At 36.9% G+C, this 23,209-nt stretch overlaps 1 protein-coding gene across 3 annotated transcripts; it reads left to right on the top strand.

The window, feature by feature from the left end:
* The first annotated feature begins 49 nt into the window (after nt 1–49).
* LOC135402593 (protein adenylyltransferase SelO-like) lies at nt 50–22,700 on the top strand. Of its 3 annotated transcripts, XR_010425189.1 has the most exons (20): nt 50–295; nt 1,415–1,533; nt 1,793–1,921; nt 2,648–2,712; nt 2,816–2,872; nt 2,972–3,070; nt 7,515–7,582; nt 8,272–8,359; nt 9,487–9,556; nt 10,174–10,246; nt 10,784–10,867; nt 12,772–12,901; nt 13,435–13,479; nt 13,567–13,648; nt 13,739–13,831; nt 15,201–15,280; nt 16,073–16,116; nt 16,743–17,042; nt 18,507–18,586; nt 18,906–18,957. XR_010425189.1 is itself a non-coding variant. In XM_064635923.1 (19 exons), exons 1-19 carry the CDS (start codon nt 61–63, stop codon nt 19,026–19,028), a joined length of 1,707 nt encoding a protein of 568 aa, XP_064491993.1. In that variant the 5' UTR covers nt 50–60; the 3' UTR covers nt 19,029–22,700. The 3 variants fall into 3 exon arrangements, 2 of the variants coding, with proteins under 2 accessions (XP_064491993.1, XP_064491983.1); XM_064635923.1 differs by lacking the exon at nt 16,743–17,042 and having other exon boundaries at nt 50–238; nt 18,906–22,700; XM_064635913.1 differs by lacking the exon at nt 16,743–17,042 and having other exon boundaries at nt 18,906–22,700.
* Nucleotides 22,701–23,209: the final 509 nt, after the last annotated feature.

Raw genomic sequence — 23,209 nt, 5'->3', positions numbered from 1 at the left:
CTTTGAAGGAGGGAGACCTCAGGCCCAGTGTCTTTGGGGACTCGCTGAAGGTTTGGGGACATGTGGTGGCCCCCTTGGCTGGCCGCCTGTCTGGCGTGGGGCTGTGTGGCCGCGCTGTGCGGCTCCCGCGGGCTCTGCCCGGCCCCGAACGCCTCCCGCCCCCAGCCGGGGCAGTGCCCGCGGCGCCGGGGGGCGGCGGATCTCTGCGCCTGGGCCTTGTCCTCCGACAGCCTCCTAGGTACGGCCTGCCCTGCCCCGGCTGTGTGCGCCTGCCCTGCCCCGAGGCTCTTGCTTGGTGGGTTGTGGCAGCTACTCAAGCAGAAACTAAGTGAAGACCTGATATACACAAATACTACTTCTAAAATTAAAACCAGACTGGCCGTAAGGAGCTTTTTTGGTTGGTGTTTTCTTTTCCGAGTCCCAGTTAATGCAAAATTGATAACCTGACACCTGACTGGCAGTACACAAAACGTTATAGCTCTCAGGCACACAGAATTGCCTGTAATCATTATGGTAATTTATATGATAACATTACAGAACTAATTTCATCAGGTGACAAAATTCCTTGTGAGCATTAGGAAATAATAGTCAGTGATAAATCTTGTGTCAGCTGGCTATAACAGGATTTGTTAGTAGAGGTATTGACAAACATGGTTAACAGTAAGGGTCCAGAGATGGCTAACTCAAAATTTTTAGAAAACAGTGTCTATAAAGTATTAGGATTGTATAATTAATGCGGAATTGTAAGATTGTTGCAAGCAAAAATCCATAAAGATGGTAAACCACATAGTATTAGTAAAGTGTTTTAAAACAATATTTGTCCTCTCTTACCATGGATTGGGGCACAGAATAAGTCCGAAGGAAGAATGAAGCACATCTTCTGAGTACATATGTTATGCTACAGCGAGAACTACATCTTCTGAGCCTTTCATTCACTGTTTACATTGCTCAGAAAAGACTTCATAGGGTTTCTTAGGTTACATGGTGATCATTGCTGCATATGGACTATATACAGCAGTTAATGGTGCAAAGTGACTTAAATCTGTTGCACTACACTGTGCAGCACTGAACTACATTCAGCTGTGGGAATAGCTGAACTCTGTCTCATATAAATATCTTTTAGAGTTGTATTTAATGTAGTGCAATATGAAACTGCTTAGATATGGTTTAGATCTTAAACATAGCATGCCCTGCTAGATTCTTTTAACTGCAGAATTCAGTCTTTCTTTTCAAAAATTCCAAACGGAATAAAAACCTAAATTTATTTGGGCTTGCTTTTCATGCAGGCTTAATATAGATTGTGGTAAATACTTGAGTTTTAGTTGTTTCTGAATTATTTTTATTTAAGATGAAAGGCATTAGAAAGATATGATTAATTTTTAAAAGACATTTTTTCTCTCTTTCATGTTTACAGATCCTTTTCCAGTTGATGTGATCCAGGAAAATTATGTCCGTAATGTGAGAAACTGCATTTTTTCAATTGTTTATCCTACACCTTTTAAATCTAGAGTTCGTCTTGTAGCTGTTTCAAAGGTTGGTTGTTGTTTTTTATTCCTCTCTAATTAGTAGAGATTGTTAATATGTGTACTAAAGTATATTTTAATATTCATGTCCTATTTATTGTAAAAGCATCTCATCACTATATACTTTAAACATATTTAAAACATACTTAAGCATATATAAAACATATTGTGGACTGTCTTTTAGTAACAAAATCTGTAGAGAAAACATGTTCATTACCACTGACAATTCGATCATTTTCAAGTACTAACTGTATTCTTTTTTTCTCCAGGAAGTTATTGAAAATATTTTGGATCTTGATATATCTGTCAAAGGAACATCTGATTTTCTTGAGTTCGTCAGTGGTGGGAAAGTGATACTTGGGTCTGTTCCATTGGCCCATAGATATGGGGGTCACCAGGTAACTGTGGCACTCATTTCTTCCAAGTTGAATTATGTAGCATTTTCATGTGAATTATACCTTGATAATACCTGTAAGTACCTGAACACTTATTAACATTTTGATTGCAGATTTGATTTTCATAAGGGGCTGCAGGTGGAAGAAAACTGTAATATTCTTTCTCAGTACCATGTTTACTTCCTCTGCTTCTGTTTATTCCTGAAGCAAATTGTCTTTTTGACTTCCATTAGCTGCTGACTCTGCTTAGCACCCCTGCAGCTTAGCCAGCTCTGATTCGTGACAGGTATTATCAGCTCAGAGGAGTGAAGAAGGGCAGAGCCTCACTGCAATACCATGATTAATAAGAGTTAAGCTTTATTGCAATTGGTGTGATTATTAATGGAGAAGAATGGTAGAATTTGGTTTGTAATTTCCAATTAAAAATACCAAAACAAGCCATGTGAGTTTAAAGGCTCGTTATACGAGGCAGGTCTGTACCTGTACATCATAGCTGGAAGGTGAAAAAAAGTGGGGATTACTGCCATTATTCTTTTTCTTTGGTTTTCTGATTAATTATTGGTGTGAGTGTGGAAATAACAGCTTTAGGGATCAACCTCATAATGACTGTGTGAGAAAATGTGTCATTATATTGTGTAGAACACAGAGAACCTACATGTAATTTGTATTGTTTCAAGCATAACTGTTATAAATGGTAGAAGAAAATAACTTGATTTTCATTTTTGTCAGTTTGGTACCTGGGCAGGTCAGCTGGGGGATGGAAGAGTCCACTTGGTTGGAGTATATACAAACAGGTGTGACTTTTTTTTAAATGACTGATTCAACTCTGTGTTCAATTTAGTTGATTGATGGATAGCTCAAGGTGTACTGTTAAAAATGCTAATGATATTTTTGCAGGCATGGTGAGAGGTGGGAACTGCAGTTGAAAGGGTCAGGAAAGACCCCATACTCCAGGTAAGTTGCAGTTGTTCTGTGTACACCAAAATTGAATGTTTTCTTTTTGAAATTTGCTTTGATTTTATGACCTATTCCTTATTTCTCTGTTCTTTGTAGGAATGGGGATGGAAGAGCTGTGCTTCGCTCTTCTGTTAGAGAGTTTTTATGTAGTGAGGCCATGCACTATCTTGGAATTCCTACAAGCAGAGCTGCTAGGTATTTTTCTTTTCTTTTTCACAGTATCTTCATTTACAGGTAATTTTGTGACTGAGTTTCACTGAGCATCAATAATGCAGGACAGTTAGTTTCCAAGACAATAGGTCTTTTCATATGGGTGCTATCAGAACAAAATATATCCCTCCAGTTCCATAGATTTTTGGATAAAACTTTCCGATAATAATAAGCTCCAGCAATTAATCACATCACTTTTGTCTCTGCTATGCTTTGAAATACTACTTCATTTGAAAACAATATTGTGTACTATCTGGGTCTAGTGGTAAGCAGCTGTTGTTCACTAGTAAGACTGTCTTAACAGAATTACCTTAGTTTGAAATGTGGCTCATCTTGTAAAGAAAGTAAAAAGTGGAACTTAGATTGAGTGATTATATCTGGCACTAACTTGCCTCTCCATAGTTTATGATATTTCAATCAAGAGTTTCATCTCTTTAAAATACAAAGAAATTGTTCTCTTACCACTGACTTGCAAAACCAGCAGGGCTGGATTCCTGCCCTGTAAGCAGTAATAATACCTTTAGTGTATGTGGATAATCAATGACATTTTTCATGGTTAATAAATGAGTCTTTTATTACACTAAACTTAAACATTTGAATAAATTTTCCTAGAATCCAGCCAACTAGGAAAATGTTGAAAGTGGCTATTTTTGTAGTTATAGTCAGTCAGTTGCACATTTTAAGATTGGTGGGAAAAATTGTCAGTGAACAGATGTTAATACTGGAGGTAGTACTGAATGTAGGCAATTGCTCTCAATTCTTTATTTATGCAAACACTCCTTGAGCAAAGAGATTTTATAAAAAAAATTCCAAAACTAATTCTCTTTGAATCAAAGGAGACTTAATACTTCACTCATTTGGATGATTTTCTCAGAATCAAGTAACTGATTATCGTGTTTAAAATGTCAAGTTGATTTTGTGTTCTAAGTAGTCTCAAGTCTGTACTCCAACGTTTAAGGCTTCAGAGAAAGTAAATGTTCTGCAGAAAAGGCCTGTATTCAGCTGCCACATGTATTTGCAAAGTGTCTGCAAATCTCTCTAGCATTAGTTCTATCACATTTACTCTGTTGAAATGCAGTGCTTGTAAAAGACATTTTTGATGGTTTATTCACTGACTTCATCCTGAGACCCTTTGCTGTTGGCTGTTCATGCAGAACTTTAAATCTGTCTGAATATCAGCAGGAAAGCATCAGGCAGGTTATAGCCTCTCTTTGCTGTCGTCTCAACAAATTGTTCAGTGCCAAACTAGTATGAAAGTACTCTTTAACTCTGCGCAAATTCTACTGAGCACACAGCGTGCTTTAGTTCTCTGCTGGCAGATTGGTTAAATGCCTGGCTCTCTTAACTGCTGTACAAGATCTCCAGACTGTTTGCAAGACCTAATTTGGAAAAACCCCAGCTGACATCCATATTCTTCCCAATGGGGAGCTGTTGTACTGAGGCTGGTGGGATGCACTTACAGAGGTCTTGTCACATCTTGGCAGAAGTGGGAGGAAAAGCCTTACAGCTTATCCCAGAACACCCAGCAGGTTGGTTTGCTCTATTAATGTTAAGTACTGTGTTCCCAATGGGGTGCTACAGTTTATGACTGTGCTGCCAGACAAAGAACACTTCATACAGTACAATTTCAGTCACATACTGGGACTAGCAGTGAGCAGTGTCATGCATTAGGTCAAAAAAGTGAGCTAATATGCATAGTTTTCAGAGTGGTCTTTACTTGCATAGGGCTTGATGTTCATGCAAAAAAGCAGGCAGAGCATTTTGGAGTGTAAAGTCCAGCCCTTAAGTGAGAGCTGAGTAGGGAGGGATATAATCCATCCATCCTTCTGTGAGTGCTGTTCCAAGCTTCTTTGGTGTAAGACCAATTTCGGTGCTCCATTTCCTGTGGTTGAGTGTACACCTGGTCTGCTGCTGCCTTCTCTCCAGTAATGGTACTTACTAACTAAGGGACGATTTGAAAACTACTTTTATAGTGGGAATGTATCTTTATGTGGCTGCTCAGCTACCTGGCCAGCCCTTAAGTGTTGCATGTCCATTAACTTGTATTGGTAACTAAACGTTGATGCCCCTATGGATTTTTTGTCAGCAATAAAAGTAGTGCTGGTATTCTACAGAAACTTTGCAGAGAGCCTGCTAAGAGTTACAGAGTCAAAAGAAACAACCCTTCTGGCAGAGGTCTGTTAAAAATAGGAAAATTTAGTAGCATTATTATTAGCATTATTATTCTGACTCCTGTCCCCTGGTGCTCTGATACACACAATATTTTGTAAGTATCTGAGATTCATTCCCTGTATTTGAATTTTTTAATTTTCTTTTAAAGGGTTAAGATTTTCTTCTTCCACCTCACTTATGTCAGAGTTTTTTTACTCAATCCTACAGACATACCAATTGGTTTCAAATGAGTAATTAAAAAAAAAAAATCCTAACGCTACTTGTATCAGTACAGCTCCAGTAATGGGAGCAGATTGATTTCTAGATACATTTTCCCACCTTCTGGAACAATTCACTGCCTGTTTTTTGCAGTTAAGAGAACATTCAATTTGAATATCTACTAGATATCTTCAAAAATACTGAATGTAATAACAGTAATTTAGTTTCAAAGCCACAGTTGCTGTTGCAAGCAACTGCACTGTGTAAGGATTCAGAAAATTTCATTATTTTTTTGGTACATATTTATGTATGCATACCCCACATTTTTGGTCCAACTGAATTCTTTCTAAAATTTTATGCTTAAGTATGTAGACCTTGAATCTAGTGTACTCTCAAAATTTAACTCTTGGGAGTTATTTTAACACCGTGACTGTCTTCAGTCATGTTTATGAATGGAATATTAGGTTTGCTTCTTGATCTTTGCTGTGTACCTCCAGAAAAGTTTGATTCTGTCTCTGTGCTGTCTTCAACTCCCTAATATCAGCATATACAAGTGGCTGCATTAAATATTAAATAGCATGCCACCCAACTATTTTGAATCATGGAATCATTGTTTGGGTTGGAAGGGACCTTTAATTGTCATCTAGTCCAGCCCTCCCTGCAATGAGCAGGGACACCTTCAACTAGATCAGGTTGTCCAGAGCCCCATCCAACCTGACCTGGAATGTTTCCAAGGATGAGGCATCTACCACCTTTCTGGGCAGTGTCTCACCACCCTTTGAGTAAAGAACTTCTTCCTAACGTAATCTAAACCTGACCCCTTTCAGTATAAAGCCATTTCCCTCATCCTGTCACTAACAGCCCTTGCAAAAAGTCCCTTTCCAGCTTTCCTATGGGCCCTCTTTAGGTACTTGAAGGTGCTGTAAGGTCTCCCCAGAGCCTTCTGTTCTCCAGGCTGAACAACCCAAACTCTCTCAGCCTGTCCTCACTGGAGAGGTGCTCCACCCCTCTGATCAGTTTTGTGGCCCTCCTCTGGACCCATTCCAGCAGGTCCATGTCACTCCTGAATAAAAGAATATTTTCCAGTTCAACAAGCAAAGATAAAGAAAAATTATACAAAATTAGCTAAATTATCCTGCTGCTAGACTCTTGAACAAGAAGTCATCTTGGCCTATTGAAGGGATAAGACCTCCTTCAGAAGATAGCACCAAGCATTTCTTCTGCCGGATTGTTTGTGTCATCCCAATTCCTTTGGAATGGAAACATCCTACTTGTTAACCTTAGAGGAACATGATACCTTTGCATAGTTTGTGAGGATTGATTTTTCCTGATTTAACAGAAAATACAGTGAAATTACGTATTTTGTTTCATAAAATTAATGTAAGTTGTGAAATATTTTAGAGCAAGTTGTTCCAAACACTCACAAATCTCAGTATTTGGGTAAATATGAAAATGTACAGGATGTGCAGAATTTCAAGGCAAATGAAAGGAAGAGATTGTTTTTAAAAATCCAAGCACTACTACCACTGAAGAAGGGATAATTGTAACGTATCATTAGAATTATGTCTTTTTTTGTGTCTTGAAAAGTTCCTGATTGCTAAACGTCCTAGATCTGTTCCCAGAGTTCCTGAGACAACAGTTTTGTCTCATGTAAAGGGCAACCTCCATCTGATGCAACAATTTGGTGTCTAATTTTTCTGTCAAGATTTCACTGTTGTCCTCAGGGAAACTGTGACTCATTTAATGTTATAATCACACTAATCAGTCACTGAGGTTCCAAGTGAATGCAGTTTTTTTTTTGAGTGCAGCCCTCTTGCCATGAACAGTGTGAATAATGAAAATTGGACAACATTATATTAAGTACAAAATAAATACACCTTGCTAATGAACCTTGATAAGCCTTGGCTTACTCTTTGCCTATGTCATTTTAAAATACAGAGCTATGCCACCAAAAAGATATTTCTTTTTATGAACAAAATGAATTTATATAAAATATGACTTAATTGCAAATTATTTTTGCTGAGATAACTTTTTAATGTTCATTTCTTGTGCATTACAGCTTAGTTGTAAGTGATGATGATGTGTGGAGAGACCAGTTTTACAATGGAAACATTAAGAAAGAAAGAGGTAATGAACATATTTTGAAATAATATGTTACAATGCTGTAACTTCATTCTCCATGCAAAAATGTATAATAAAAAGTACTAAATAGGTTTAATTTCATTTACTGAGATATAAAACTTGTCCTGGGAAAATCAGCCTGAAACATATCTTGGTTGAAGAGATGAAGCCCTATGAACAGGTCTTCTATGATTGTGGCATATGTGTTGCAGGAATATAATTTTCATTTTCACTTGCCATTACAAAAATGATATAGGAAGATTTTCCATTGTTTTGATAGCAGTACTAGGGTGGTGGGAATGCTACAGTGGCTGTGCCATTGCTACATTATCTACACCTGCTCTGAAAAAGAGTGGGATGGCACAATATGGGCAAAATCTGTTGATGTTGGTTCTTTCTCTGTTCCTACTGTCTCTGGAGTAATTCTAGTGTTAATGCACTAACAGAATTTTGCTTATGGTTACTGGTATAGCAAATTAAGCTTTATCATTAAAAATGTATGTGTAGTGAAGTAATATTATACACTACACATATTCATCTGTTACGTGTTAAGCATACTTACAAAAATACCAGTTTAACTGTGAATATATAAATTCTGTGTCTATAGAAATAACACATGATGGCTTTTACTATGCAACTGTTTTATTTTGCTGATAATCTGTTTACATTTAAACACATATGTCTCTATATTTAAGGTGCAATAGTGCTACGTCTTGCCAAGTCATGGTTTCGTATAGGATCCTTAGAAATCTTAGCTCTTTCGGGGGAACTGGATTTACAAAGGTTTGAATTTAATCTCCATAGTAACTGTAGTGGTTTTCTCAAAATTGAATATATATTAGAATGCATGTATACACTTGGAATTTAGACATAAATTATTTAGAAAGTAAGATTACATAATTTAGAAAGGTAACCTGCTATTTTTATACAAGCATTCAAAAGATACCTCATCAGGGTAAAAAGCCTGGGTCTTACAAAATGAGAAAGGTTTTGTAGCTGAAATAACTCTGGTAACTAAGCACTAGGGAGGAGTTGTTTGCTTTGGAAAGATTTGTAAATTGAAAGTATAAGTTCCTACATTTTTCGTAGTTGTCTGTGAAATATGAAATAAATCACTAGCATAAGTATGTTGTATAAAGTGTGCTCTCCAGAAATGGGCAGAATTAGAGAAGTATGCTAGGTAAGAAATCATTGCACAGTTTTAAGCCTCTCAGCGTGACAAATTTTTAGATCTACTGTAAATATTTAAAAGGAGCACTAGAAGTTGTTCTGGGATGCTCACAAATGAGGAATAACTCATAACAGCAGTTGTACATTGTAGTAACTGATAATTCAGTTTAATTTCCCACATCACTCTACACAGCTACTATTCTTTGTTTTGTTTTCTTTTATTTTTTAATCTCAGCAGATTTTTATTGTAAAACTGAAAGACTGAATTAGGGAACTGCTTTTAAGTTTTGTTTTGGGGTTTTTTTGGGGTTAAAGTATTTTTTGGTTGAAGAATTCAGCCATAAAATTTACTTTTTGAGAATTCTGGTGAAGAATTATTCCTTGTAATTGTATACATTTTTTTTTTTTGCATATGCAAATGCTATTTTCCTGAAAAATGGATATTGCTGCATGCAAAACCAGATCCTGTTCTGCTCTGGAGGTTTAATGTGTGGAAATAATTTTTACTCTGTGTGGCAATCTCCAGCTGTGTTTATGACTGGAACCGTAGGGTTAGGTTTTATCTCTAAGCATTTGGAAGAGCTTAATCCCATACTCATTGGAATAAATAGACTAAGTTTTCTAATAACTATTTGTGGCAAGGTGTTGATTAGCAGTTTGCTGTTGGAAAACAAGAATTTTGAATGATGAGTTCTAAAAGTACCAGTTTTGTTTAAAGAATTCTGCCTCTCCTATTACAGAAGATTACTGGACTTTATCATCCAGGAACATTTTCCATCAATAGCTATGAATGATTCAAATAGATATCTGGTAAGTCTTTCTTAAAAGTTATTTTTAATTTCCACAAGCATGTGAGCAAAAATTACACAACGCTCTTCAGAGTTTCAGCTTTTAAAAGGTTTTAAATTTTGAAGTAAGCTTCCAGGTTTTATTAGCAAAAGTTTGTTAATTCTATGCAGTAAAAATCTGCTTCTTGATTTTTTTGTTTTCTCAAAATCAAATGTGAACATTCTTCACCACTTTTCGTTACGGAAATGTTTATTGTGAAGCTTCCATTTTCTGTTATTTTTTTGTTCTCTTACTGCTCAAATTTTGAGTGAGCAGTGGTCATGAAGTTTTTCTAGTATAAAAGTAGTATATACAATATATTCTAGTATACAGGCTAGTATATAGAGTGTATTTTTTTTTTAATTTTAGTTTTTAATTTCTTTTAGGACATCTGTAAATACTTACTGAACTATAGTCTTTGCTGGATAAGTTTATTATGCACTCACATAATTTAGAATGTGAATGAAAAGTCCTGACAGAGAGAGATATAAGTTTTTTAAAATAGAATATATTACATATTTCTAAGGTGAATAAAATGTTTATGTCATTTACTATTTTTGATACAGAGGACTTAAAGTAAAAGATGTCTTTGATTTTAGGAATTTTTCTCTACAGTCGTGTCAGAGACTGCAAATCTGATTGCATTGTGGATGTCTGTGGGGTTTGCACATGGTAAGCTGCATTGGCTTTACAGGAGGGACTTTTTATAATCATATGCTTAAAAATGGGGTTTATTTTTCACTTTTGTCTTCAGTTCTTCTGCTGTCTCCTGGTGGGAGCGTGAATTCCCAGAACTGCTGCAACAGTCCCGTGTATAAAGACAACGTGTCGATGTCACGTACAAGTTTAACTGCTCTGAATTTGATCCATCCGCATAAAAACCCGGCCCCTTATAGTGCGTAGGGCACAGTGCTGCCCGCCTTTGCTCCAGGTTTCCATTATCGAGGATAAACTCCAGCGGTGCGCTCCGATCCGGCTCCGCCCTGAGGGGCCCGAAGGGGGAGCGGCGCCACCTGGCGCGGGGAGCGGGGAACGCACCCAGCGCTTCCTCCTCCTGCTTCGAGCAGCTGATTGTCCAGAGCCTCATTTCTCAAAAGTAGCCGCTCCAGGGTTCTCAGATTCAGTGGATCTGTTTCACAGCAGATTTCCTACAGGCTACGGGGTCAGGTGGAATTTTAACTTTTGTTCCTCCTTTTTGTTTAATTGTAGGTGTGTGCAATACAGATAACTTCAGTTTATTGTCCATAACAATAGATTATGGTCCGTTTGGATTTATGGAGTCCTATGACCCAAGTGAGTGTAGCACCTGGTTTTAATTTTTTTTTTTACTTAAAATAAATTCTTTTTATTAAATTATGCAGTTTCAATGTGCATGAAAACTCCTAACATTATTAGCAGAAAAATCCTAAGCATATGTATTGTTTGAAGAGCTTTAGGGGAAAAAATTGTATCAGTGGCCAGTTTCGTGATAGACTATACAGGTTGCAATAATGAAATATTACTGTTAAATCAATTTTCGTGAGAATGTTTCCACTTGAACTTCATCAGTTGAATAGATGCTACAACAGAACCTTAGAAAACTAAAAGTTAGATATTGCTGGAAGTAGCCAAAAGCAAAAGTGTAATACAGTAATTTTGTGTGCATCAAGCTCTAGTTTTATAGTCACAGCAGCTAATTATATATTTGAAGAAAACTAATCAAACCTACACAACCTTTCTTTGAAAGTATGAACCCCGTCTGGGATTGATATATATAGGTCCAGTATGTACATAAATGCATATTATTAGATTATTGTTTAGAGATTGTATCTGAGTAAGCTTCAGAACCAGCAGTGATTATCTCACTGTGTGTTTTCATGAGCTTGCAGCCTCAAATTAAGGAAATCTCGTGAGAATAAATGTCATATTGTTTTTACTGTACTGAATTATTATTATATATTATTATATATTGAATATTCTATTATTGGTGGGTTGACCCCAGCTGGTAATTAAGGACCACACGCCACTTGTCCACTCTCCCCTGCTGCAGAATGAGGGAGAGAATTGGAAAAGCAAGGATGAGAAAAAGCTTATGGGTCAAGTTAAAGACAGTTGAATAAGCAAAGAGCAAAAAAAAAAGGGACAGGGGCGACCAACAAGTTGCAAAGGCAATTACTCACCACCTCCCACCACCACACAGATGCTGAGTTGGTCCCTGAGTGACAGCTGCCTTTGAAAAACTACCCCCAGTTTTAATTGCTGAGCATGATGTTATAGGGTATGGAACATCCCTTTGGTCAGCTGGGGTCAGGTGTCCCAGCTGTGTCCTCTCTGAGTCTCTTGGCCAGCCCTACCCGAACTTTCTGGGGTTGCAGAGTGAGAAGGCCTTGATGCTGTGCCAGCAGTGCTCAGCAGTGCACCCTAGAGCCAGATGAAAGCCTTTAGAGTTAAAATTCAGATTTGAACCACTTACCAGATCTCACAGATGTGTCACAGGTCTCCTCCTTAATGCTCTGTTTATTGTCAGTGTCCTCTGGGGACTCAGGCAGTGCTGTGTGCATTGATCAGCTTACCTGCATTTGACCTGAGCAAGGAATTCATGCTACATCCACTCAGACTGTGTAGATAGGCATACGTTTTAGTTCTGGATACTTATAACTTGCAAAGCAGGTATTTGTTATCTCCCAAATAATGGATTTGCATACTGGAACACATTAGCCCTAATTTTTATGTGAATACATAAAGGTTGCTTGTACAACTGAAAAAAATCTTGCTTAGGTGTCCTATGAAATACATGTTTTTTATACATGTGACTTTTACAGAAATACTTATAAATCCTGAATCCAGTTGAACATTCGTTTGTTTAATCTGTTTGCTAAATAGTAGTGCTATATGTAGAAAAAACATTGTTTCTAAGTGTAAAAGACATTGTTTTTAATGTGAAAATAGTCTTTTTCTGTTTAAACATTAAATTTATTTTGTATCTTCAAGTAGGAAAATGTCACTTGTGACACATGAGAACTTGTCTGCGAAGGATGTATTCCTTAGATTTGCAACTAATAGATCTTGAGTTAAATCACTGTAAATAAGTATCCATGTGATCTGACTTTAAATATTTAGTAGCTTTAGGTCTTTTATGAGTTCACTCTCAATATTTTAACACTGATTGTTTATTGTAATTGCTCTGTTATGGAAAAGTAGTGTTTTGTTTGAAACAGATTTTGTTCCAAACACATCTGATGATGAAAGGAGATATAAAATAGGAAATCAGGCAAATGTTGGGCTGTTTAATCTGAGCAAGCTCTTACAAGCCCTAAAACCTTTATTGGATCCCAGGCAAAAGCATCTGTAAGTAATCTTTAAAAATATCTTAATGCTTAAAAGAAGTAGTGAGATGAGAGACCCTCTAATCACCATATGCATAGGAAAGAAAAATATTAGCTTTTAAAATCTTTTTTTTTTTTTAAAGTGGAAATTGATTCTGGATTAATTATTGGCTGGAATAAGGTTGGAGGGAGGGGAGAAAGGTGTTGACTGGTCATAAATAATAGCAAAATAGGACCACAAAGAGACACTAGATCTTGTGTGATTCATTCTCCTTTCACTAAGGTAGGACCTTTGCCTCTAGTTTTCTGTTTTGTCTAGCTCATTCTTTAAGATGCTTACTTATGAAGACCATGCATCCTTCTGAAGTAACAAGGTAGTATTTTAATAGCCTGTTGTAAAGATTCTTCTATGAAGGATGGATCCCAGATGATTCAGAATATCAGTGTTTCTGAGATATCAATCAGAAGTAGTTTTCTGTGTTTAGTACACAGTATGATTTTACCCACAGGGGCATTTTAGTTCAATACAACTTGACATTTCTTTTGTTTTTGCAGAGCTTCCCAGATTTTGGAGGGGTATGGTGAGCGCTATTACAGCCGGTATGCAGTTTCAGAACTCAAACCTTCTAGTCACAGTACTATAAATTATATTATGTAAAAATTTCCTAACTTTATTATTATTTTCAGTTTCACAGAACTATTCAAAGCAAAATTGGGTCTTCTTGGGGAGAATGAGAATGATAACTATTTGATTGCTTTCCTCTTGAAAGTGAGTTTCCTTTGCTAATTTTGTTGGCAAACATCTGAACTTATAGCCCATACTTGAAAAGCACTAATAGAAGGATCTTTATTTCACTAGATTATGGAAGATACCAAGGCTGATTTTACAATGACATTTCGAGAACTGAGTGAAATTACTGAAGACCAGTTAAGGGAGCTCCATATTCCTGAGGTATTAATACAAGCACCTAGTTTTAAGAATACTTAATATAGAACGAGTAAATCAAGTTGGACATTACCCTGATATACTAGAGGATGTCTCAAGCCTGATTTATCTGGGAAATATGTCATTGTAGCATTATTAAGGGAGAGTAAGTCTAATACATCTGTGTCATGCTACTACCCCTTGTTAAGCCTGTGTCTGGTAATGAAGGATATGTTAATGAGAAGTGCTAATGGAAGGTGCACTAATGAAGAGTGATGAAGTCAGATTTTCATCCTCTGGTACAGGTCCAATATGAGTAGTCATAAATTCTTATACACAGGTGGGTATGTGATTTTCTCCACATTTAAGGGGATCTGCTACGAAGACCTTTCCTCCCCCTCCCCTCCCTTTTTTTTGTTGTTTTGCTTAAGAATACCTTTTGTCCAACAAGTGAAGTTGGACAGGGCTCATAAAGAAAATTTCAAACTCAGGTCAACTGAATTATTCCTAACATGGGTTTACGAGGTGGCCTAAACCTCTGCTCTCAGGCCCATCAGCTTGTCACAGTATGTAATGGTAAGTGAGATCCCATCTCGTCATAAACTCCTGCTACAGCCCTTTGCTCAGAGTGGCTTCTGCCCTTTCTTGAGCACAAGATTGGTTTTAAATTTAACTTAAAGCATAAGAACACATTTTGCTATAGTTTCCTGCTCAGCCTGCTATCCTATCCTGTGTTGCTGCTAGCTCAGCCTAAACATATTCTTCAGGACCACGTACAACCCTAAAAGAGATGAAAATATTTAAAAGAGATAAAATTTTTACCTGGATTTAGTGCAATCTTTAGAAGTGGAAATATAGCTCAAATGTTTGAATTGGAGTGAAATACTAGGCAAGTAATAACTGGGTGCCCTGCCAGTGAGGAGGCTGGATGTGCACGGGAAGCTGGGAGGGCACAGAGCCAGGACAGCTGACCCGAACTGGCCATAGGGATATCCCACACCATATGGTGTCATGCTCAGCAAATAAAGTAGGGGAAAACTGGTGGAGGGCCACTGTTTGGGAACTGGCTGGGCATTGGTTGATGAGCATCACTTGTTTTTCTTCAGTTTTATTTGTCTCTCCTTTTGTTATTTTTCTTTTCATTACTATTATTATTATATTATTATTATTAAATTGTTTCAATTATTACACTTTTATTATCTCAACCCCTGAATTTTCTTACTTTTAACCTTCTGATTCTCTACCCTATCCTACTGAAGGGAAGAGTGAGCGAGTGTTTATGTGGGGCTTAGTTGCCAGCTGGGGTTAAACCACAGTTTTCTTTTGCTTACTTTGGATTTTGCTTAACAGGAAGAAAATTCTGATTACCTGCCTCTAACTGTTTCTTTCTCTTTAGGAGTTCTGGACTCTCCAGGATCTGAGTGAACACAAATTATTTTCAGAATGGGTTACTATGTACCTCTTGAGATTAAAACGGTAAGTCTGATGCCTTTTCAAGTGTGTATTTGCCAGAATCAGGCAAATTTTCATAATCTTTGGTGGGTCTAATAAACTCGCCCAAACATGGTTTTATATGCCTTTTTTGGTTCTAGATTGTGCTGGATTCGGTAATAATTACTCTTGTAGTTCTGTTTTGACATACAGCTACATAAAAATTACATGGGAGGAGTGGTCTGTATTTTTATGAGATTTTTTGGTTAACAATTTTTGTTAAAATACCAGTCCTACAGATTCAGTCCAAAAATCACAAACAGGCCTTGCAAATACATAGGAATGAATAGTGTTTAATTACTGGTAACATATGTATATATTTACTATGTAATAACATTGCTTTATGATGACAGCAGATGGAAGTTGAACAGTCATGAATACACAGACTGTGTTTGGAAAATGCTGATGTTGCATAGATAGGAACACTGATTCTTTTGTCTTAATAAAGAATGTAATGTGTTTTTCTTAGTTGTATATGGTATGTATGGCTAATAGTAGTGAAAAGACACATATATCATGTACTTGGAAATTTTATTCAGTAAATACAATTCTTAGGAAAAATTAATACAGGATACAAAACCTACAAGAAGGGGTACAGTCTTTTCCAAGTCTAATCATTCTTAGAGATTCACACCTGCTTCCACTGAACACAAAAGCAGAACACTTAATGATTTTAATGAAAGTCAGATAAGATATTTCTAAAAATAAATCGGCATAATCCTCATTAGCTAAAAGCACTTTCTGTTTTTCTTCTTTTGGTTTGTTTTCCATGTATAGTAACAAGGGTGATTCAGACAGCAAAAGAAGAACAAGAATGACAAGTAAGTAAAGGATCCAAAGGAATTGGATAATTGGAAAGGACAAATACTTCTTTACAAAGGTTTCTTTAGTGTTAGTTATTTTTCCTGTCAGGAAGAACTAAAATGTACCGTTCTTCCGAATGGGAGAAACTCTCATTACACAGCTGCAAGTCTTGTAACACTGTACATTCATTGTGGCTGTCTCTGGTTTCATCCACTCTTGTGATTAGAATTTAGCCATGTGTGTATGGCTACACCTGTGAATATGTATGTACTTTTTACAAAAGCCAAATGACCAAGAAATTCCTTGGCTACCATGAGGCTCGCTTCCTCCTTAGGTATCTTGCCTTTCCCCTCCTTAAAATAATAAATCCTTAATTTGTCTGTGTTTATAGAAATTGGTCAGACACAAATCCCTTCCATTATGAATACAGTCATAGTCAGATCAGTGGCTTGAAGTCTAAGTGTGTGAGAATGCTGTGGCTGCTGCCCAAGTTGTAACTCTTCGTTGTAAAGTAGGGTGCTTCCTGAAAGGGCCCCTGGGATTTGATTTCCTTGTGAGAGATGCCCTTCCTCTTCCTCTTTTGCTGTATCAGCTTTTCCTGAGTGCTAGTAACATCATTTTTATCTGCACTTCCTTCCTTCAGCAGTCTGGGAATGTCTTGGTTTGCATTACTCAGAACACTGGTCTTGTCTGGTGATGAACCTTCAGTGACAGGAAAGGTTCTGGTAGGCATCCTGTACTGGCTCAATGGACCAAGATTTGTCTTATGTTTAAATATGCCCAGAGCCTTTCAACATGTTATACAGAATTCAGGTTTCTGATAGGCACCCACTTTTTTTTCTTCACCCGGAGAAAAAACTCCTTGTGAAAGGACTATCTAGTCATAGAAGGCAGAGGAAGATGCTTTGATGCTCCAAGTCATTCTAAACACAGAATGGCAAAGGTACTGCATTTTTACATCCATGCATTTAAATAGATCACTTAGATGCCCCTGTGGTCTCTTTAAAATTGTTCGGTTTTTTCTTTTCGTTTGTTTGTTTGTTTGTTTGTTTAAGATTTGCTTGTAACAGCTGTCCCTTGTCAGTACAACTTGCAGCAGAAATCTGGCTCAACACAGTCAACTCTGCATTTTTACCCAGCATTTCACTTTAAAGACAAAACTGTTGTGAGTCTTCAGATTTTTATATGGTTTGGGAAGTCACACCTAAATTGTGTATTGCTGTCTTTGACTGACCTTGAATATTTTGCTGTTAGCACCTCATTATTCATTACCTTTCCCTAATTGTTAGTATGTGTCATAAGATACCTCACTTCTCAAAGTACATTGCCTTGAATCATTTGAAGTTGAGCACTTATTTTTATTTTTCTCCTCCCTTTATTTAGTTTTCAGTTCTTAGTAGTACTTTATCTTATACTGCCTAAATTCAGCTCCTAAGGAGTTGATCACAAAAGTTTTGACAATCCAAGTCTATAATTGTATTTCTTTACAAAAGAAGCTTGTAAAAAAAAAGTAGACCAGATCATGCTTATAAGGCCACAAAATTTCTTTTGCTTTGTCCTTTTCTTATGTCGCTTGTCTTACTCTTTCATAATTATCTTGTCACTTGTGTTAATTACAGATATTTTTAACTCTACTGTGAAACTTGTCAATTTGCAATGGTTAAGAATATATTTCTGAGACAAATATTCTCCTGCTAATATGACTCACGGTTTTAATGTAAATTATAATTTTTTATATGAGTCATATGTTAACTTTTTCGCCTTTAAAATAGTCTTTTTAAGTAGTTAACACACTTTACTATTGAAAATCTATTTACTGAACTAAATTAAATACTTGGCCAGAAAAATTAAAAGAGAGATTAAAAGGAAAGTTGAAAAAGTAGTTTTTAAAAAATACAATTGAAATGCAACATTAAAGGCCTTTATGGCTAAACTTCTGTTATATGATATAGGAGTATCTAAGTACATATACTTTAATGGATATCTTAATAATTACTTTTTAAAATAAGTAATAAAATATTCATTTTTATGATCTCCAGGAAGGTATTGACAACATTGAAATATGCTTTCCAGCAATGTAGCAGGAACCTAGGCCATGGTAAACTCATCACACTTGAGAAGTTTGCTGTGTTCTTAATGGGAAATTCTTTATATATCAATGTCATGTTCTTTACCATTCTAATTTTTGTTTGACACTTTGGCATCACTGATTGTACAAGTTTAAAAAAATCCTTTTAGCAACTCATAAAAATAAATAGATTGATTAATTCCTTTTCCTTTTTATGCTTTTGTCCTTGATCTGCAAATTAAACCTTTTTGAAGATTTCAATGACATGTTTCAATGACTGTATTTGCCTTTTGTTGAATATGTCTAACTAAATTTAACATGATTTACTCTTGGTTTCAGCTGTTAATCCAAGATACATACTTAGGAATTGGATGGCAGAATCAGCAGTGCAAAAATCTAATTTGAATGATTTCTCTGAGGTAAAATTATTTCTTTTTTTCTTGACATATTTAATAATAATTGGCATAATAGCTAATGGAACAGTTTTTGCATTTACACTTTGAACTGTACTACACTTTGACCCACATTGTACTATCTAACACCAATTACAATTTAAAATATTAACAAAATTATTAATAGCATTAGTTATGAATAGTGGTGACTATATTAATAGTAGTACTAATAATAGTAAGCAATTCATGTGATAGTTTCTGGAACCAGGAGGGTGGTGGAAGAAACTTTCCTTGTTTGCAGAAAAACATTTTGTATAAAAACGTACCCATTTTTCATTGCTTCCAGGTCCGTCTCCTCGAGCAGGTTTTACAACATCCCTTCCAGAGACAGGAGGCTGCAGAGCGAGCAGGCTACTCCCTGCGCCCCCCAGCTTGGGCCAAGGATCTGAAAGTAAGCTGTTCATCCTGAGAGAAATTTGAACAAGGAAGAAAAATGATTCAGGTCGAAGCTCAGGCCTTCAAATAGGATTAATGGACCAAGCCACAAGAACTCTTCTCCCTTATGCTTTGTGGACTGGAATGTGCTACTTTGTTAGGCAAGACAAGATCTTGACCAATTTTTGTTGAAGTCTGAAGATTAAGGAAATGGATCAGTATGTGTGGTTGCATCAGCCAATTATATTGGTGTTGATAACTCTGCCTTTCACATTCTTCTGTGCATTACTTTGAGTAACAATATTTAAGTTCTGCCAAGCTGTCACACTTAACCTTTCAGAATTCATAGCTGGTCAGGTGGGTCTCAATAGCTTTTACTGACTGATCAATTTAAAATCCATCTAAGCTAGTTTTAATAATGTGGTATTTTGATTAATTTTCTTCTTGCTGTTATGCACTGGTCAAATATCATTGCATTCTGCAGACATACATTTTCTTAAGTCTTTTGCAGAGCTGGCACAGGGGATCATCTTACACTTATACCTTGACATCTTTTCTCTTTCTGATCTTCTTTTGTCCCATTAAACTGACAACAGAGATTTAAAGAAAATTCAGTTAAATAGTGAGCAAAGATGTCTGTCTTGGGAGTGACTTATCCCAGAATAAATTTTGGTGTCTTTGCTGGTGTCAGGTGCCTATCAAGCCTGGGCCACTGCTCTTTGAAAGTGTATCTTTTGATACTAGTAGAAAGATTGTTGGTGCATGCATAAAAAGCCTCAGGAAGATTTTACCAATTGGATCTGGAAAAGGATTGTCTTGGAAATATCTCACTATGTATGTAGTCAGGTAAATATAGCTTTTCTATTCAGCCACCTTATGTTGTAAGGGACTTACAAAAATCTTGCAGGAAAAGTATTTAAAGGTCTTTGAGCCCTAGGTCTTGCTATTTATCCTTGTTTGATACTCTAGTTCCACAAAATTTAGTGTATAATTAAGGCAAAATTAATACATCAGCAATCATGTCTAACACTGTGCTAGAAAATTTACAGGAAAAAATCACTTATCTGAGGGCTTGTTACTTCTTGATGTTACCTTGTCTGTTCCCAAATCCCAAATGGATTGTTTTAGGATCTATTAGTGGTATAATTAAAATTTCACAAATCTACTTCTAGAAATATAATTAGTGTGGAAAAAAAATTATATTAGAAATCTTTTAGGGACTAAAAAAATATTTGAATGCCTTTACTTCTTAGCTATAATCAACACGATTACTCAGGGTGGTTTCCCCTCAGATATACAGCTGTTCAAATGTAAATGCAGTTGTTCAAATGTGCCTCATAATGGGAGGCACAAAACAGATATTTACAGTTTTCTGAAATTCCAGTCTGAAGTTTAAGCAACTTAGGCAAGTTCAGCCTGGGTTAGCATTCCTTGTGCAGGTAGAAAGTGCCCTCCTTGGATCACTGGGATCAGTGTTTGAGCTGGCACCACCTCCAGACCAAAGGTTTGGGCTGCTGGGGGCCTGTTGAAACCCTTTAGCACTGGGCTGTGTTCCAGCCCACTGAAACCCTGGCACTGATGCATCTTCTCGACAATTCCAAGCAAAATGGTGTTGTGAGGAAACGTGTGAACGTCAGCATTACCACCTAAGGGGGAGTGGGTTGCACTCAAGTAAGTGATGATTTAAAGAATGTTTTTGTGTCTGCAGGGGAAATGCAGCAATTAGGTGAAAGGGGAGATCTCCAATTCATGTTTTACCAAATGTCTGGGAAGTTTCTGTTTTGTGGGGGCCAAACATGGCTGCCTGTACATCTTTACCTTACGGATTAACTGCATAAATACAGAGCATTTTTATATTGCATTTTTCTTCAAAGTGTTTTATAAATGTTGAATCCTATTAGGGGCAAGTCGGCCTCTGCATCACCCACAGTTACAGGTAAAGAAAGCCTCCAGCATCACCATCCACATCTGGTAAAACCAGAGCAGCCCAAATGAGAGCTGTTTTACAAGCAGTGGCATGTACTGCTCCCTGTGAGGCTTCTCAGGTTCTTAAAAAAATGTCTGAGAGAATGAAGCAAGCCCTGAAAGTTGGTTTCACGTATTCCTGTGGCTGCGGAGAGTAGGTCAACTCTCTCTCTTCTCCAGGAGTTTATTCATGGACTCAGTCATGTCTTCTTTCCTGGATTTATGTGAAGGCAAATCTCCATTTTCTTTCCCCTAGTTTTACCATGAGTTTACATAATCTGATTTTAGTAACTATTCTGATTTCATAATAGTCAGTACTGACTGTTAAAGGTGATCACACTGCCTTAGAATATTCCCCAAGACCATGAGAATTCCTAAGTCTTAATGATACCTAATCTGTTCTGTGTGTTTCCCTCAAACAGAATATGCGTATTTCCCAGTTCCTGTGAGGCTGTCAAGGATAACTGCTAAATAATAGTTCTGTTCTGTAGTTTTGCCACTATCCATTTAAGTTTCTACTTTTCCACTCTCAAAGTGCCTGGCAAAGAGTGCATGAAAAACACAAAGCAGATGGTTATCCCAACACTATCTTTTAACTAGGTTTGGTAGAATTAGAGAAATGAGCCCACATCGTGCTCAGCATTTGGTACCATGTCCCTTTCCACTTCCAGGTTTTAATCATTATGGTTTATTATGATAATGCAGACATTAATACTGTGTTTGATGATATATTCCCTGAAATCCTTGGCTGGCACCTGTCTTTCTGGAGCTGCTTCTTCCCTCATGTTACATGAACAGAGCAGGGATGCAAGAACAGATGGGGAATAACAATACTGGGGCTGGTAATCAAACAGGTGTGCTCAGTCCGTGCTCTTATGCTCTTTCTGTACTGGAGGACAATTTTGAAGGGACGGCAGTGCTGATCCCCCACATATGGACTTTTCCACATGACTCTAACCTTTCTAATCCTAAGGACTGATGAAAAAGCGATGTCTTGAAGGACGTCCTTCTTCCAGATTAGAGATGTAAGAGCCCAAAGGAGATGGCAGCTGCTGAGACTGCTTCCATTTGAGGTATGGAGAAAGGTTAAAAATAACATGCTGCAAAATACTGTAAGCTCTAGTGATATACATACAGCCATCATCTACAGACCATTTGTATGGCAATAGGTTAGATAGAGGTGGAAGGATTAACTTCTATTTTTACAAATGCTTTGAATTACACCATTGGAAGATCTTTTTGTATTTTGCAGCATGTTTTGGTACCAGATCAAGCTAAATAATTGTGTATCATTAAGATGGCAGCTTTGTTCTTTGAATGGAGTTTAAATCTTACATTTCAGAAATTCAGTACTACCATGTACATACACAAAGTAGTCGATAGAGGTCTAATCATCACAGCATTTTATTTGATTTCTGGAGTTCTCTATAGGCCTTAATTATTTTTTGTTTTGAAGAAAGTTCAACTTCTTTTGTGTAAGATTAAGTGAAAGAGTTACGATTGCAGATGTAAATTGTATAAAATTGAGTTTATTGTGCTGTAACAAAAAAGAAGGGAGGAAATAGGGTGAGAGGCTGAGCGTTCTGATGAGAAGAATGAATGCTAGAAAAGCCTTGTAGAAGTCTCAGTGCCTTTTTGAATCAGAGAAATTAGCTTATTGTGCAACATTTTTATAAGGACATGTCCCACTTTATTTTGATGCTGTGTGTATATTTCATAAAATTAATTTGATTTAAAAATAGCTGGATAGCAGACAGCTGTTGTCACCTGTGTTGAAGATGTGTACTCCTAACACCTTGTCAGAAAATGACACCTAGCTCTTGAATGATTCCACGTAACACTTACCTCAGTTATATATGGAAAGGGATTGGGAAACAGTAATCCTCTTTTCTGGTTTGGTTTTTTGGGTTTTTTTAACTCCTAGTTTTAACCCTCCTACTTTTAACTAGTTAGTATTTTCCCCCTGCATTTTTAACTTAAGGCTCATACTAAGCTTATAAGCCCTTGCACTGATCTCAAGAGCATTTCCCAGTTTGGCTGTTTGAAGGTGCCAAGATACCTTTTGAATGCCCCAGCATGTCAATTAAAAACTTCCAGGTAATATTTGTGTTAGTGGTGGGCACAGTGAGAACCCACCACTCTCCTCGTGAGAACTTTTTGCTTAGTTCAGGAAAAGCAAGGGAACTAGAAAACCAGTAAAAGCTGGATGGACTCTGTATTGGTAAGTAAGAGGACCAGAAAATAGTCCCC

The sequence above is a fragment of the Pseudopipra pipra genome, chromosome 1 (assembly GCF_036250125.1).
Source record: "Pseudopipra pipra isolate bDixPip1 chromosome 1, bDixPip1.hap1, whole genome shotgun sequence".
In the NCBI taxonomy this organism is placed as follows: Eukaryota; Metazoa; Chordata; class Aves; order Passeriformes; family Pipridae; genus Pseudopipra; species Pseudopipra pipra.
This window is presented reverse-complemented; position numbering and strand designations above follow the sequence as displayed.